This window comes from Podarcis liolepis (assembly GCF_965112155.1).
Source record: "Podarcis liolepis genome assembly, chromosome: 16".
NCBI classification, from domain to species: Eukaryota; Metazoa; Chordata; class Lepidosauria; order Squamata; family Lacertidae; genus Podarcis; species Podarcis liolepis.
The window spans coordinates 27,564,711-27,577,042 of NC_139567.1; the positions used below are offsets into that span (position 1 = coordinate 27,564,711).

General features: G+C 43.4%; 1 protein-coding gene and 1 long non-coding RNA gene across 9 annotated transcripts in view; one reads left to right on the forward strand and one right to left on the reverse strand.

Annotated features, from left to right (window-relative positions):
* The first annotated feature begins 18 nt into the window (after positions 1–18).
* Positions 19–5,277, forward strand: LOC310695328. The gene is made up of 3 exons (XR_014520002.1): positions 19–146; positions 4,294–4,480; positions 5,170–5,277. It is a non-coding gene; the product is annotated as an uncharacterized lncRNA (long non-coding RNA).
* The window catches only part of PRDM10 (PR/SET domain 10), a 77,782-nt gene continuing 70,577 nt past the window's right edge, over positions 5,128–12,332 (reverse strand). For all 8 annotated transcript variants that reach the window (XM_083479184.1, XM_083479180.1, XM_083479182.1 and 5 more), the window contains 4 exons: positions 9,765–9,905; positions 8,188–8,356; positions 7,264–7,376; positions 5,128–6,229 (listed from right to left, as the gene is read on the reverse strand). In XM_083479184.1, the coding sequence (XP_083335310.1) occupies positions 6,017–6,229; positions 7,264–7,376; positions 8,188–8,356; positions 9,765–9,905 (636 nt within the window). In that variant the 3' untranslated portion in view covers positions 5,128–6,016. The remainder of the gene's footprint in view (positions 6,230–7,263; positions 7,377–8,187; positions 8,357–9,764; positions 9,906–12,332) is intronic.

The following is a 12,332-nucleotide window of genomic DNA, read 5'->3' on the forward strand; positions in this document are numbered from 1 at the left end:
CGCAGCCGCACTCGTCGTCGTCTTCTTCGCATGCGCGGCGGCGGTACGGTGTGCCTCGTGTTCCGTTTGCGTCTCCAGCGGCTGGAATGATTGAGAGCCCACTGATTGATTGACAGCAGGGGGCTATTTCTGGGTCAGCCTGTCAGGTTGCAGCATATATGATCTATTTGGCTATTTTATTTCGAACATTTTTTTAGAGCATGTAGACTTCTTAGTGCATTTATGATTTTAATTTTTGTTTTAAACAGTTGTTTTTAGTGTTTCGTTGTAAACCGCTTTGAGGTTTCTGTTTTTACAGTCAGTTTTATGATTGTAAAATTTTATACGCTTATGAATATATATATACACAGTGCTTTTTCTGAGGTATGCAGGTGTATGCATATCCCTAAACATTTTGTGAATCTGTACTTTTGTTCATTTACTGTATTTATTTTTCCTGAACTATAAAATGGTGGTTTTCTTGAGTAAAAATGAGAGTACCCCCTAAACATTTGGGATGGGGGAAGCACTATATATACACACCACTCTTCAGCCTAAAAGGCTCCCAGAGTGGCTGACATCAATTAAAACAAAATGATCCTGGAGGGTGGAATCAAACTCAGACGCTAGTTCTTCAACAGTTCTAAAAATGACTAGCTTGCATAGTTCAGAGGCAGGAGGTACCTGCCGGAGTGAGCCTTGCTTCCCATCTCCCCCACTGCGGCAGCCTGGTGGGATGGCTGCTGCCAGGTGACAGCTGAAGGAAAGGAGGCCTGATGGAGCTGGCCAATCCTATGATGGGAAGTCTCATGAACACTTTGCAGAGGGGTTTAATCAAGTGCTTCTGGTCTTAACAGTAAAAGCAGGTTGTAGCACCCTGAAGTTGGGCTCCAGTCTAAAAGCTGGTGGCTGTGCTATGTAATGAATTTGTTAACATGCTACAAGGCTCTTTGGAGCTTGATGAAGCTTCCTTCTGAGTAAGGGCCTACAACAGCAGCCTCAACCCAAGATGCGCACATATTTAGAAGTAAGGCTTGTTTCTCCATCTGGGTAGCTAATATTCCACAGCAGAATGGTTCTGAAAATGGAGGTTCCAAACAGGTGTAACTCTGAAGATACATTTAGTCAAGTCTGCATTTGGTATGTTTTGCTTTCTGGGGGGTGGGATGAGGGAACAGAAGTTGTAGTTTTATTTTTATGTGTATTCTAGCCTTGTAAGCAGCATTGTGTTGTTAGAGTATGTGGTATAGTGGTTAGAGTGCTGGACTAGGACCTGAAGGAAAGGTTGGATAGGAATGTAATAAAATTAAGTTCAGTGGGGATTGCTTTTGAATGAACATCAAATGTGTCATGGGATCAGATTGAATACCTTCCTGTTGTTTAGGATGTATATTATTTGATGCCTAACTTATCTTTATCTGCTCTTGGAAGAAGTGTTTTATGTTTCTAGGCAAGAATGTAGCAATGGAATGAAGCCTTTTCTTTTTGCAAAAGAGGCAGAAATTCAAAAGATGTAGGTTTCTCCAATATAGAGATCCAGTGGGCAAAGCTTGCCTTGCTGAATTTTTGCCTGTCACAAAGGTACAGGAGGAGCTTGTGGGCTGTGGCCAATGTTAGCCCTACACAGAGTAGACCCATTGAAATTAATGAAACTAAGCCCATTAACTTCAGTTTAAAAAAATAAATGGTAAAGGACCCATGAACGGTTAAGTCCAGTCAAAGGCGACTATGGGGTTGCGGCGCTCATCTCACTTTCAGGCTGAGGGAGCTGGCGTTTGTCCGCAGACAGCTTTCCGGGTCATGTAGCCAGCATGACTAAACTGTTTCCGTGTGGAACCCAGAGCACACGGAAATGCCGCTTACCTTTCCACTGCAGCGGTACCTATTTATCTACTTGCACTGGTGTGCTTTCGAACTGCTAGGCTGGCAGGAGCTGGGACAGAGCAACGGGAGCTCACCACATTGCGGGGATTCGAACCAATGACCTTCCGATCAGCGAGCCCAAGGGGCTCAGTGGTTTAGACCACAGCGCCACCCGCGTCCCTAGAAAACTTTTGCCGTGACTCGAATTCGAACTGAGGTGGAGGGTCGTGATCTTATAGTGGTTAGTACTCTGCGTTGTAACTTCAGCAGATCAACTGAGTGGAACAAACAACTCTATATATTTTTGCATCAAGTAAAATGGTGGAGGGGTTTCTGACTGTTTCTTCCCCAACACACAATTTATTATTTCTATAGCCCTATCAGGAAATTACAATGCATACAAATAAACAGGAGCCAAGGCTGATTTTTCTTTTCTGACACTGTTTGTGTGCTATTTGACAACTGCAGAGCACCGAGAAAAGCAGCAGTTATGGCTTGTCACATCACTGAATGTTCATACTGAAACATGTTTGCCTGCTGATTCTGCCGATTTATGCAGCTGTGCCAATAAAGGCACAGGGATCCTCCTATTAAATTCTACTCTGAAATACAGTGGTGCCTCGCAAGACGAAAAGAATCCGTTCTGTGATTCTCTTCATCTAGCGGTTTTTTCGTCTTGCGAAGCAAGCCCATTGACGGATTAGCGGATTAGCACTATTAGCGGCTTTTAGCGGCTTATCGGATCAGCTGATAAGCGGCTTAGCGACTTAGAAAAATGGGGGGGGGAACCCCTCAGGAACTCACAAGACATTTTCATCTTGCGAAGCAAGCCCATAGGAGATTTGTTTTGCGAAGCACCTCCAAAATGGAACACTCTTTCGTCTAGCGAGTTTTCCGTCTTGCGAGGCATTCATCTTGCGGGGCACCGCTGTACACAGGTTCAAACACTGCTCTGAAACTACTAGACTGCTTTAACACATTTCCCATGCATCAAATGGTAGCTGTTCTAATTCCTGTCATGAGGGAATGTATGCATGAGCAAAATAAGCGAAAAGACCGTGCAGACGGATCCTCTGTTTACTTAGAAGTAAGTCCTACTGAGTTCAGCTGGGGCTTACTTCCAAGAAATCAGGTGCAGGACTGCAGTCTCATGAAGAGTGAGCATCGATGTCTGCAGTGCATGGGGCATCCCCAAACTATAGCCCCCAGATTCCCAGGTATATCACAAAGAGGTGAAGATTTAAAAAATCACACTGTTAACCCAGGGCAGATAAAGTTTGTTATTATAACCATATTGCAGCAGGTGTGACTGGTGAGAGTGTGGGTTATGCTAGCCCTGCAAAGTAACACCAGCAACAAATCAATATAGTTTACAGTGGTGCCCCGCAAGACGAATGCCTCGCAAGACGGAAAACCCGCTAGACGAAAGGGTTTTCCGTTTTGGAGGTGCTTCGCAAAACGAATTTCCTATGGGCTTGCTTTGCAAGACGACAATGCCTTGCGAGTTCCTGCGGGTTTTTTTCCCTCCCCCCCCCTTTTCTAAGCCGCTAAGCCGCTTATCAGCTGATCCGATCAGCAGATAAGCCGCTAAAAGCCGCTAATCCGCCAATGGGCTTGCTTTGCAAGACAAAAAAACCGCTAGACGAAGAGAATCACAGAACGGATTCTTTTCATCTTGCGAGGCACCACTGTATATGTAAAGGGGCGGGGATTTCTTTTTACACCTGGGAAGGTAGTGCAAGAATATTAGCATGCTACATCAGTCACTGAGTGTACAATGAACATTACACTACTAAACAAGACTAGACCAGCACATTGTAGTAACTTGTGCTAGGTTCTTCTTTCATTAAATGTTGTGATTTTACTGCCCAGCTTTTAGCAGTTTTAAAGAAGAAAAGGACTTTGGGTTGTATCTAACGAAGTTGGTCCCTGTTTGTATTTCCACTCGTGCAGTGGATTCCCTGCCTCTCCTCTGTTTGCCCCTTGCAGATCTGGTTCACATATCTGTTCAGTTACATTGGTCACCACCATCCTTCTTACTTGGTGGCCTAGTGTGTAGGTGAAAAGACAAAAGAACAAGAAGTTTCTGCCCTGTGGTAATGTAACATTGTTCTGCTTTTAGCAACAACTTGGAAGAGCCTTGCTTTCCCTTTCTGTTTAGGATTTATAATTTTGTATGTTTGTGAGGTCTAGTGAACACATTCTGCTTTGCCAAATCACAGAGCACCTACTTGATCGATGTGGTGATTGCTGTACATATTTCCAGAGTGGCTAACTCGAACTAATAAAGTTTGGGTTTTTTTAAAGACAACAATATTGTGTTTCACGGAATCAAGCTGTGGAGCATTTGCCATTTATTGAGGAAGGCATCTCCCTCCTTCCCTGCTCCTGTCTGCATTATATGTATGTCCATTTCACTGGAATTAATTGGATTTTTCCCCCAAGTAATAGGTTTATGACTGAGGTGCCAGGCTGATTTTGTGATGGCTGAGATGGCCCAAACAACTTCTGTTCCTATTTAAACGACTTAACACTTCAAACCGAAAGGATGAAGGTGCTCCATATACAATTCATCACAGCACCAGAGGGTTGAAGAGGCCTGGAATAAAAGCAGTGTATTACACAGCGGCACTCCAGGGTAGTATATATCTCCCAACAGTAGTAAAATGATACTTCCCAATTGGTTTAAAAAGCAGACAGACTCCTGAATGGGGCCAGCACGCAAATGAAGTGCCTTAAAGAAACAGCTTCTCCTTTATCTGGTCCCAAACTTTATCCTTGTTTCACCTGGAATGCCTCTTGTAGCACAAGCTGCAGTGAAATGAAAGGGGGGGACCTACAATATCAGAACAGCTCTCTTGCACAACCCCATGAATCTCAATTTCACAAGGGATGCCCCAGGCATATTCAGTCAGGCAGCTATTGTTTTTAATGTCTTTTGTTGCTGCCCTGAAATAGCGATTTGCTGTCTTTGTGTTCATTTTCCTGAGTGAAAGGCTGGTCATTTTATGAAACAGCCCAGTTATTTGCAGTTTTTATACAGCGCCTAGTAAGGGTGGGAGAGGAATGAATGAAATATTTCAGGCAGCAGAAATACAAGATCTCCAGCTATGCTGAACTGAAGGTTCTGGATTTATCATCCAATACTGTGAAGTAAAGGGGTCCCTCCAGCAGCAACTGTATAAAAAGAACAAAGTTCAAAGAAGTTCTTTTAATAAAATGCACTTAGGTTTCAAACCCCAGCCCTGATACAAGTTAGTAACATATACAATGAAAGCTGCTGGACACATTAAAACATCACTGAGCCTTTTTATTCTTGTTTACTAGGGAAAAGGAATCTTCCCCCTTGTACAGAAGGAACACAGTCAACAAGCTGAAGGTTGAAACTCGGTGTTACCTTAAATGCTCCTGTGATTTGAATAGGTTTGAGACTTGGGAGGGCTCCAAGATAGCTTCCTTCATACTCTCCAGAACTGAGTACCAGGACAGTGCAGACGGCATGTAAACAGTTCACAAGGTTCCAAAAATAAAATTTAAAAAAAGAAAAGAAAAATAACTTAACTGCTTCTGCACAGCTTCACAGTTTCACTGTCCCAACTGTCCCAAACGCTGTGGGAAACAATGGTCAGTAATTGCTCCTTTCCTTTCAGGCAATTTTCCTATTTATTTCTCTCTCCCCCCCCCTTCCTATGCTGGTATATTCCTTTCGTCCATGGCTACTTAAGAAATTAAGCCAAAAGAAATGTAATTAGCTACTGAGGACAGACTGCTTTTAAAAACTGCAGGTATGAAACACATACATGAGACATATTCTGCCAGCAGTTACGTGTTCAGCAAACCTTTCATTGTTGTGAAGGCTTCAGCAAATGAAAAATAAGGGTTCCCCTGGAATAAATTAAAAAAGGGAGGGTCCAGAAGAATCTTAGTTTCCATTTTGTTTTACACCATTCTTTGTTCAAGAGCTCCGGGAATTGCTGGCATCCTAACTGCTGTGAGCAGCTTTAGGTATCATCTAGACCTGAAATTCTGCAAATTCAGCATGAGACGAGGAACTTCAAGTTATACAAACAAACTTGTTAAAACATCTCTTAGTGCCTCAAATATTCAGGATTATGAATCTAAAAAGTCAGCAGATTCCGCTGGATCTCCTCCTTTCTCTGCCACAAAGGAGAATTCACGGCTTTTCCGTGTGCACATCACTGCTTTCATTGCCATTGGTTGTGGTGGTTATGATGTATTGCGTCGTTTGTTGCTGATTCGCCGTTTGTGATTCCAAGGAGTCAGAATGTGTCGATGGCTGAGACAGACCCACTTCTATGCTACTGGAAAGTGAGAGGTTTGGCTTTACATCCAAGTCAGATTGACCTTCAGCTAATACGTAATGTGTCTACAGGAAAAGAAACCAACATAGGTTATCCTGTTTTTAATATTTTTCTCTCATATCCTCAATAACTTATTTCTGCCTCAACTTTGGTTGTTGTATGTTATGAATACACAAAAAATATAGGTTAAGTCAATAAAAGTAGGAACTGTAAAATAACCTGGTGTTTGCTGCACCCTGTGGCACACAGGTGATTGATTAATTAGAGCAGGTCTTTGAGCTGAGTTAGCTATTCCTTAAATGTTCTTTGATACAGTAATCCCTCATCTTACGTGCATCCAACTTGCCTGATTTCACCCATAAGTAGCTGAAGGTGGGCTGGCTGAAACTGCCCAAGTCCCAAGCAAGTCGGAGAGCCAAAAAGCTCGTTTCGCACCAGGTCCACTAGGGGCTACCTGGTGTGAAAATGGTTTTTAAGTGCTCCACCTTGCTTGCTGGGCAAGGCCCACTCAGCACACTGACCGCGAAGGCTCTGGGATGCTCTCACAAGTTAATGTGAGCATCCCTAGCCTTCCAGGGCCAGTGTGCTGAGAGGGCCTTGCCCGCAAACAAACCCAAGAGCTAAAAAGCACACCTGGTGCTAAAAGAAGTGTTAAGTTCTTGACCTCGCTTGCTGGGCAAGGTCTGCTTGGTGCACCAGCTCTGGGAGTGCCGGGGATGTTTAAACTATATCCCATTTTCACATACACATAAACCTTTGAACCAAGATGAGGGATTAGCATATATAGAAGGGACGAATTAATATTTCTAAAATAACAGATTTCATGAACATAGCTGACTCATTCTGCTAAGCATATATGTGATCTGACTTTGCCAGAATAAGATGCAATTTTACTCTTAGGCACTCTCAGTCCCCACATCCATAATATGGGATTAATCCTGGAACATTTAGAAAAAGCCCTGTGCAATAGCTTCCAGTTGTTATTATTACCAAGAATTCTGAATGTTTCTTTGACCACCCATAATAATGCTGCTTAGGACGTATGCAACATATTTCAAATGTTCAAAGTGCTTTCCTTATATTTCCTCAGTCATCTTACCTGGGCAACTGTTTTCACTTGCCCTGTGTTCACTGTAGTGACAGGAGTTCCTACGGCTGCCTCCGCAATCACATACTGGCCCTGTGGGAGGGTCATCATCTGAATATCAGAGGCTAGAGGGGAAAATTGAGAAGATAAACAGAGTTAAGATGTAGTCCTAACCCACTGAATTTAGCCCCAGGCCTGCTCCCATATAAGGAGGGCAGGACCCTCACTTAAACACCATCAATACAAAAAAACATTCAGAAGGTCAAAGTAAGCCTTGTGGGTTTACCTGAAGCTCACTGAAGTCTACATTTCAGTCTGTGACTTTTAAATATAAATATATTGAGAAGATCAAGTCTGAAAACACTTGGCCCTAGCATCTGGAGGCTACAAGTGCATAAAAAAAACAAAAGGTGCCTTCTGAGATCTCTGTAAACTCTTTTTGTGACTTGTCAGAGCTAAACCTGAGACCTCCTAGCATAACCCCTCCAGCTCTAATTGTGATTTTTTACAATTTATGGATGAAATTTAAGTATCATTGGCCTTCTAATAAAGGAAGCAAGGAAAATGTGCCTCCCCACCCTCTCTTGTAGTGGTGTATTAACATAAGCATCTTCTGATGCTTACAAAATTTTATCAGCTGCATGATGCTATGAACATTGTTTTCAGTTTACACAACACCCTCCTCAAAGCAATGCAATTAGAACAAGAAGTTGGCCTGCTTGTATAAGACGTCAGAAAATGTATGGCTTGTAGCTCAACCTGGAAAAGAAAAGACTTGGATATGTAATACGAAGAAGCCTTACAGCTGTTGTTCTTCTTTAAGGGGCTTCTCAACCATTATTTATTAAATCACAGCTTGGAAACTGTGAATGAGGTGCAGGCACTTTTCCAACACCGCTGAGAGCAAGCAGTAGCAGAGCCTTTTTGCACACTTACGATAGCTGCGGAATGAGTTCCATGAACTGGGAAGGTATGCTTGCTGGACCGAAGAACCTTGCTGTGATTGGAGAGTTTGGCTTTGTGACGAGCTGGTTGCCTGCATCTGGGAAGGGCTGAGCTCCTGCTGAGATGGTTGGGATGAAGGACTTAAGGGCTGACTTCCCACCTAGAATAACAGAAGTGTCAGTTGCAGCATAGATCTTCAGGATCTCAATACTGTATTAGTTAAACTATCTCCACCTGAAAGGTCCTGTCACTAATCTTCTCAATCAGTGAAAAGCAACAACACAAGGCAAGACAAAAGTTATGAATATCGCACTTTTCACCTACAGCAAGTTACAGCAACAACTTTCCCATAAGCGGTGACTAAATCTACTTTCACAACTGAGCTACGAACACCACCTGTTGTTTCAGTGCTTTTGCCTTGGAACTAATAAACACAATTTAGGCCAATACACGCATACCTCATATTGTGCTTTGTTTAACCACACTTCACAGGTGCTGTCCCTTACAAGGGCGCAGGTGTAGTTGTAGGCAGCTTGGCCCCCTGCTACCACCACTGCCCCTCTTCTGGCCATAAGAATAGAGCTTGCTAGGGCTGGAGATGGGTTTTTCCGCTCCCACCTCTGCAGCCAGGGGGTGCTGGCTTAATAGACTACAGTATAGTGTGCCTTTTATATGAACTGGGAAGCAAAAATTTAAACAGTGTGGCTCGCTTTACTGCAATACTTGCTTTATTGTGATGGTCTGGAACTGAGCCTGCAATATCTCCGAGGTATGCCTTTACACAGTTCTAATTTATAAACACTGGTTTGGGGTGTAAAGCAAAACAAAAAACCCTCAGCCAAAGCAGCATTTAAGGGCTTTTCATTGTTTTTCTCACAACAAGGGTGATAAAAAGCAACTACATCCTGTCCTAAAGGTAAAGGGACCCCTGACCATTAGGTCCAGTCGTGGCCAGCTCTGGGGTTGCGGCACTCATCTCGCTTTATTGGCCGAGGGAGCCAGCGTACAGCTTCCGGGTCATGTGGCCAGCATGACTAAGCCGCTCCTGGCGAACCAGAGCAGCGCACGGAAACGCCGTTTACCTTCCCGCTGTAGCGGTACCTATTTATCTACTTGTACTTTGACGTGCTTTCAAACTGCTAGGTTGGCAGGAGCAAGGACCGAGCAACAGGAGCTCACCCCGTCGCGGGGATTCGAACCGCCGACCTTCTGATCGGCAAGTCCTAGGCTCTGTGGTTTAACCCACAGTGCCACCTGCATCCCTACAAGCCTGTCCTACTTATCAATAATTGCAACAGATTTAGCAAAAAGGGAGAGTGTCTGTATGTACACACTGAACGCATTAACACAGCATGGCTTCAGCCTGGAGAATAGGACCAGCGCTGCTTTGCTTCAGTGAATGGAGCCCTTCTGAGCATTATTACATCCTCAAACCTCTATAACAGCTGCCTCCCCCCCCCCCCTTTCATCAGACAGACCGAGGAAGGCAGAAGCTAAAATAAAGAATTCAACATTTCTGTTTCGTTAGTCACTGTAAGAAATAACTAAATAATGTATATATGGCTGACCTGTGAAGATGCTGGGGCTGTTGGGCTTGATTCTGTGACCTGGATATGCTGCACTTGGATGGCATGCTGGGCGTATGTCTGAGTGTCCTGCAACTGTCCGACGTCCACTGTGGAATGTTGAGACTGGTGGGGTGAGGTAGCCTGGGAGGAAAGAAACATAAAAGCACAACTCCGTCCTGTAAATGTTTGATGTCCTATTGTGTTCTAATTTGTTGGAAGCCGCCCAGAGTGGCTGGGGTAGCCAGATGAGTGGCATCATCGTCATCATCATATATGATGGGGCTGTGGTTGCATTTAGTTCAGAATTGCTACTCCTTTTACTCCAGGGTCTGGATTCACATGTTATTGGGGCTGGGGCGCAATTATAGCTTCCCTGTAGCTTTATCCCACACTGGTCTGGTAATGTAAGAACACAGAAACTATTTGAAAGATGCAGGAGTGAACAATACAGTGGTACCTCAGTTTAAGAACTTAATTTGTTCTGCGATAGACAAAGTATCTAAAAATAAAAGAAACTTTGGGGCTGGATTTGTAATTTGCAACAGAAGTTTTCCCTCTGGGGGGGATAGTGAAACTGTAACTAGGGAATTTCCAGCCGCTACAGTATAACCCGTGGGAATTGAGTGGTGACCTTGAAGGACAATGTGCTCAGAAATGTTGTTGAGCACTTTTCTCAAAACAAATGCTTTACTGGAAGAAATTCATGAGGGAATGAATTTGATGACTGATTTGGTTGGAAATCTTAAGCAGAATGTGGGAAATCTTGGACAGGCAGTAGAAAAAAGTATGGAGTTTACCCAGGAATTATACCAGGACTGTGCCTTGTCAGAACAGAGGAAAGAAGAAGATTCTGCTGAACTTTGGGAGTCAGAAATGGAGCCACAGATGGAGGTTGTGGCCCTGCAGGAACATGAACCTTTGGAATTGGCAATTGACTTTCGTAAAAATCAGACTCGGAAAGATGAAGTTTCGACTGGACTGGAAATGGGGGGTTGGATTGACCCCCCTAAACAGGGACAGATGGACTTTCCGAGTGTGGTAGTGGATTGTGAGAGGCTTGGAGATATGGGGATCCCAAAGTTTGGAGGGACTTTGAAACATGCATTTAAGTACTACGGGACCTTTTGGTTGGAAGGAGGTAAAAGCATTATTAAATTGGAGACCACACGTGTGGAAAAAAAACATGAAGAAAAACAGTGGAAGGGACATGGAAGGGATTTAAGAGCCTTGGATATAAGATCACCAGGTTAATGTGCCAGCTTAATGGGATAAATGGACTGACAAACCCAGGACCTGGGGGAAGGGACGTTGGATGAAGACTTTTATCTTTTGTTATTAGGACAATTTTATATAATTGATGAATATTAGAAGGATGCATGAAATGAAATTGCTTGGCTCTGGTATAAAAGTTTAAGGGATTAGGAAAGAATATAACGGTTAAGAGAAGTTATCAAAAATAAAATTTAGGTTAAGGTTTTTTATAAGACAATGAGGAGAATAGAGTAAGGTAATGTAATGAAAGATTAGAATAGGGTAAAAACTTGATGGTAAGGATTTGCTGAACTAACAAATTGAACTGGAATACAAAAAAGGGAGGGATGAGGAGGTCTGGGGAAATGTATGAAGATATGTTACGAAAATTAATGTGTTTTTAACTGTTTCTATTTTCTATGTTTTTTTTCTTTTTTCCATTTGTTTTGTTATAATTTGGAAACTTTAATAAAATATCATTAAAAAAAAAGAACTTAATTTGTTCTGGAGGTCCGTTCTTAACCTGAAACTGTTCTTAACCTGAGGTACCACTTTAGCTAATGGGGCCTCCTGCTGCTGCCAGACCACCGCCACACAATTTCTGTTCTCATCCTGAAGCAAAGTTCTTAACCTGAGGTACTACTTCTGGGTTAGCGGAGTCTGTAACCTGAATCGTCTGTAACCAGAGGTACCACTGTACATTGAGGATTAGGGTTCCTTCTGCATAAGTCCATTGGCCCGCCATGGCAGGTAGCCAAAAAGAATGAAATAAAAGCCTTCCAGATGGTAATATTTAGTCTTGTTTCCCCAAAGTAGTCAGCAAGATGGGAAGGCACTACAGCGTAATGGCAGAGCACACCCTTTGCCTGCAGAAGGGCTGAGGTCCAATCCCTGGCATCTCTGGTTAGAAGAGTGTAATACTGCATAGCAGGACTGGGAAACTTCTGCTCGAGACATTGGAGGGACGTTACCAAGCAGAGCAGACAGTGCTGGGATACATGGCCTGCTTCAGTATAACCCAGGTTGACAAGCCACTGAGTATCTCACAACCGGCCCCCAAAATTGTAGTGCCTGGGGCTGAAAATCCAAATGATGGCAAAAATAAACTAAATAACAATTTGCTGACCTTGAGACTACTTCCTAAACCAGCCACCTAAGCAGGCCACATTGCCCTGCCTAATGCTAGGGCTGCCCTTACTGTCCTCTTGTGATTCTCATGTGCTTTCTCATTCATCTGTTATGGGAACAGTGTGCAATCTTGTCTTGAGGCAGCAGCAGCCACACTGCTACCATAATGTAACTAATGTCAGGCCTAAT